The sequence below is a fragment of the Lactuca virosa genome, chromosome 4 (assembly GCF_052849685.1).
Source record: "Lactuca virosa cultivar CGN04683 chromosome 4, Lactuca_virosa_CGN04683_v6, whole genome shotgun sequence".
Taxonomy (NCBI): domain Eukaryota; kingdom Viridiplantae; phylum Streptophyta; class Magnoliopsida; order Asterales; family Asteraceae; genus Lactuca; species Lactuca virosa.
The window spans coordinates 476758583-476763973 of NC_136429.1; the positions used below are offsets into that span (position 1 = coordinate 476758583).

The window sequence follows — 5391 nt, forward strand, 5'->3', positions numbered from 1 at the left end:
ATGGAAGATGAATCAACTCACCACCTACTATGTGGGTGTTCATTCGCTAGAGTCATTTGGGAGTGGATTTTTAGATGGTGTGGTATATCGGTGCCTCATTTTGATTAAACTAGTGAGGTGTTGCAGTTTGCTGCAGCCTGGAGAAATTACCCAAAGAAGAGAAAGGTGTTGGTGGATATTTGTTATGAAATGATTTGGAGACTGTAGAAAGCGAGAAACGAAAGAACCTTCAACACGGATTAGTCCTATAAAACCATAAGTATTAGTAATGGATTGAACACTTTCTTATTAAAATTGCTCAATAAATACACACTATACTTTTTTATAAAAAAATATTATATTGATCACCAACATCATTATGATCAATATACAAACATATACAATAACAGAAATACATATAGATAATCAGTTTTACTGTTATACTAAAACAAATAACAATTAAAATTAACAAATATGTATTACAAATTTACGATCTTCTCCAGATTTTAATAATTTCATAAAATTATCGAATAAACATCACTCAAGCACTTCCTGTGCTGTACAATTTGCCTCCCTTAGTTTTCGTTCATCCGAGAGCTGTTTAGCAAGCCTGGTTTCATAAAAAGAAAACATGCATCAAGAAAGTATACCATATCCAAGGGTAGCTATTATAATTTGGTAATGGAGTTGGAGTTGTACCTTTTCAATGCTTCACGGTTTGTACCACCATCCGGGAGAACTTCGAATACCCCTGTATCGGAATTCACCCGAGAAACCGGCTTATCTAGCAAACCTTTGCCAACATCGACCAAATTGTTCAAATTTTGAGTTGTCGCAACATCCACCGAGGCCAAGTCTCCGGTCAATGTTTCGTCCTAATTTTGCAATAGGAGCATACAAAAAGTTGAAGCGGTAAATTGATACGACTTTTAATGATTGAAGTATAATATTGGTATTGAATTTGTATCGTACAACCCATCCATGCATGTCCATGGTTACAAATTAGTGCATGTTTATGATTCGTGAACCTTTATCGTTTATACCTACGAGTTATTTAAAGCTACAAATATTTAAAGCTTAATTTCATGTAACGATCTATTCGTTATAAAACACAATTTTTCTAAAGAATGCTATACAAAATTAAGCAATTAGAATTATATGTTCACAAAATATCATTATATTATTATAATATAATGATATTTTATGAAAAATAATAAATAATTTGCTACTTATTTATAGTACTGTTTTAGAATAAAGATGTTTTATTAAAAAACATTTATGAAATCCACACAATATTTAAAGGTCTTTAAGATGTTCTTTGTCAAGTTGTACCGTATAACCCATCAATTATACATGTTTGAAATGAGGTACCTGAATTCGGAGATAATTGTCGGTGGAATTGAGGGCTTCAAAGACAACATTGTTATGAAAAACGACCAAATCGGCACTCGCTTGCTGGAAAGAATCTATCAATGGGGCCGAACCGTTATTGACCATCCACCCAAGCACACCCCATTTCGCAGCCATTTTCGCATCATATTTAGGTGCTTGCTTCTCGGTTCCAGTCCCTAACGATATCACGAGATATCTCCCATAATCGAGAGGTGAGATTGGGATAAAATTTGGATCTTCTTTCATAACTTGCCTTGTCACTTCCCCTATCGCAACCAATGACTGCCAATCCAGAAAAAAAAATGTTTAGGTGCACTTCAGGAACTAATAATATACATTTGTACATCAGTTATTTGTTGTACTTTTACAGTTTAGCTTTTTGCTAGCTTTAATAAAATTATCGCCAATCTAGGAAAACTGTTTTTCATTTTGCATGAAATATATATATTATCTCTTCATAAAGAGTAGTATTTTTTTCTGAATGGGAGGATAGTGATTGAAATGTAAAATTCGATACAAGTAGTTCGAGTGTGAACTCTGACACGTTCAAAATATTAATAGACAGTTTTTTCCTCCTACCATTATAAGGGGGAATCAAGAACCAAATCCTTATTTACTACACACCTTTTTTAGGGTGTATAACTCGGTTCCTAGAGTAATATGCTCTTAAGCTAATGGCTGCAAACTTGCATTGTACTACCAGAAATGGTGCATAGTAGAACAAATAGCACTCTTCTGAGTTCGGACTTTAGATTAATTAGAGCCGCACCATCGTCTTTGACTTTTTATAGCCAATATAATACAGCACTACTATTATAAGCTATCAATAATTGCATTCTATAACTATTACAAGAGCAAATAACGTTCAAGGCTCTGAGAAGACGAAATTCAAAAATTCATCAGGCAAATTGTTTCGTTTTCAAATTTTGAAAATCTTTGTGAATTTCTTAATTTTCTATAAATATTTTTTTATTCTTAAAACTTAATATAGCTTTTATTGTGATTTTATAGTGACTTTAATGATTTTTAATTTAAAATCGTTTGTTTAAATTTTTTGAAGTATTCCTTATATTATACCTAGTTAACTTCGTTTATTGGTTTTAAATATTCAAAAATTCCGTCAACTTCTAATAATTAATATAAACGTTGCATATTAGAAAACTTATACAAATATTAATTCAACTATAGTGTTATTTATAATTTGTAATTTAAAAATATTTAAGTTCTCCCTTTGACAATGTTCTTTTTTTTAAGGGCATTATTTTTATTCAAAGTAAGAGCTAGAAGATTATAAGAAAAGAAAAGTAAAGGGTTTTGTAACCACCAAGTTATAATATATGTAATTTTCTATTTATGCTAGAAAACCACAAAAACAAATAATCTAAAATAAAATCAATAATGCACCCATTACGATAAGCCGTATTTCCAAAAGCCAAATCATTTCAAAACTTCCAAAGCAATGTTCAAAAAAGCAGTTCGAATCGGCCAGTTGTATTGGACCAAGGAAGGAAACGGTTCAACTAACACTTATTTTGTGTCTATTTTTGAACCGGAAGAACGGCCGTTTTTTATAAAATCCAGTTAAACCGGTTAAATTAAATTAAAACACGTGTAATTGACACATTTTACATAACAAATTTTAATTGACGGTCTTTTTCAAATCAGTTGCATATTCATTGTTTGCGATTCAAGAAAGTGAATACGAGAATCCTTTATATATGAGATAATTAGTTGACTTAATATCTAATGCTCATCTTGGTCAACTTTGTAGACACTCAAAATGACAGAACTCCTTTGTATTAGATCTTTAATAAGTTTTTCTCTTTTAACTTATGTCGTGGTTTTGTAACAAAAAAAATGATAAATGCTAAAAAGTTTTTTTTTGATGCATTGTATTTTTCTAAAACTATATTATGTTTGGCTATTTTATGTTTTTTTTTATTGTGTATATGCATGCAGGAAAAAAAATATGATAATTTTGAAAGGTTGGTTGACCAACGGTCGAACCAGCTGAATCGAAAATCAGCAACTGTTTCAACTAAAAACCCAGTTTTTAAAACATTGCCCTTTTTTGTTAGGATAATGTTGAGTTGAAAAAAAAATCAAATGAGGATCCTTATGAACTCATGGACCGATCTAGACTATATCGTGCATTTTTCCAAACCTCAGATCGGTCCAGGTTTTCTTCAAACCGCCCTCAAGTGGTATCTCTATCAGGGATGGTTCCACTATGGTGCCCTTAGTGACACCGGCAACCCCTTATTTTTTCGGATACATTGTAAAAATTTTTGAATTTTTCGTTTTTTCTACATACATTTATGCCACTACGTAAAAGGAAAAATGTGCCACCGGCAACACCTACTACGAAATCCTGGGTCCGTCCCCGATCTCTATTAAACAAGATGCATGGACAATAGTTGTAGTTAACTTGTAATTAGTTGGTTAATTACCGGGTTATTAGCCGCAACTCCACCATCAATAAGGTTAAACTCACGATCACCGTTCTGAAAGTAATGGGCAGGGAGATACGTAGGTGCTGCAGACGTACCCATGCAAATATCTGATAATAACGCATCTGTGGTAGGCTCTCTTGGCACCTTCAAATCACCATTTGTAATAACTCTCAAGTTAATAAACTCCATCATAAGAGATTATATTTACTGATTTAGCAAAAACACAAACCTGATATGAACTAAACACCACAGGTTGCATATCCCTTATGTCAAAAGTAGGTATGACAACGTTAGTCAATGTCTGACTCAGCTTCGTGGTTCCTAGTAAGCCTGTTAGGAGGGTTTTAAGATACTTTCCATTGTACTTTGGCCCTACCAACGCCTTCAACAGCTTTATAATCCCAGCAAATGGCCCTCTAAATTTACCAAAAAACATACAGAATTTTAAAAAGTCGTTTAGAGAGGGATCATACGATCATAGACGTATGCATGTACATGTAACATGATACATGATGTTACCCGATTTGTTTGAAAATCTTAGGGGTATTTTCAAGATAAAATGGAACGATGTCTTTAGCAGCATAAAAAGGTTTGTTGTATTCGTCTGGAGCCGTAAGCATGACTGTTATTAGAGCACCTGTGCTTGTTCCAGCAATGACGTCAAAGTAATCCACTAATCTTGCTTCATCTCCGTCTAACTCCTGCATGTATATATATACATGTTATTAATTGATTAAGCCCAAAAAACCACGTGTAAAAGTATATAATTCCCATGAGTAATTGAATATGTATGTGGGAGTTATGTATATATACCTGAAGCTGTGATTCGAGATATTCGAGAATGACACCAGGGATGATACCTCTGATGCCTCCGCCATCGATAGAAAGAACAGTTATGAGATTTCCAGTATTTGGAGGCCGGTTTCTAATGGAGGTTGTTGTTGTTGTGATTTCGGTTGTCATCTTGTAATCGTAATACAAACACTACAATGATTAGACGAACTTTGAGGTTGTATTTATATATGAGGGTTGTTAGTCTATCTATTTGTACATTCAAATGCCCTTTGTTGATAATGGATGGGACATGATCACTTGTGCTACAACATATATAATATCTAATTTGATATTTACACGTTAAGGAACACCGGTAATTAATCTCTAAGTATTTTTATAAAATTTAAATATTTTTTTAGTTATATAAAAAATTGAAGGTTTGAATTTATGACGAGAGATCAAAATATATATATATATATATATATATATATATATATATATATATATATATATATATATATATATATATATATATATAGGGCTAGGTTATAATGTGGATGAACAACTATTGTGTGGACGTGTGGACAATGCTATTTTATGAAAATTACTAAGAAAATATGTTGTTTAATAATATGAATATGTTCAATTTCACAAAACTATTGTTATTTTAATGGATTGTCACCAATTCTAATTCATTTTTGTTTTCATTCATCGTTTTTTATTTATTTTAATTCTTACAGAATACGACTCAATAAACATCCTGATAACATTATGACAGAATGAGAATAATTAA

General features: G+C 32.1%; 1 protein-coding gene across 1 annotated transcript; it reads right to left on the reverse strand.

Annotated features, from left to right (window-relative positions):
• Positions 1–260: 260 nt before the first annotated feature.
• On the reverse strand, positions 261–4896 carry LOC145109214 (patatin-like protein 1). The gene is made up of 7 exons (XM_079046335.1): positions 4638–4896; positions 4344–4525; positions 4054–4240; positions 3822–3968; positions 1351–1653; positions 679–854; positions 261–589 (listed from the first exon to the last, which is right to left on the reverse strand). The coding sequence occupies exons 1-7, from the start codon at positions 4785–4787 to the stop codon at positions 517–519; spliced, it is 1218 nt and encodes a 405-aa protein (XP_078902461.1). The 5' UTR covers positions 4788–4896; the 3' UTR covers positions 261–516.
• Positions 4897–5391: the final 495 nt, after the last annotated feature.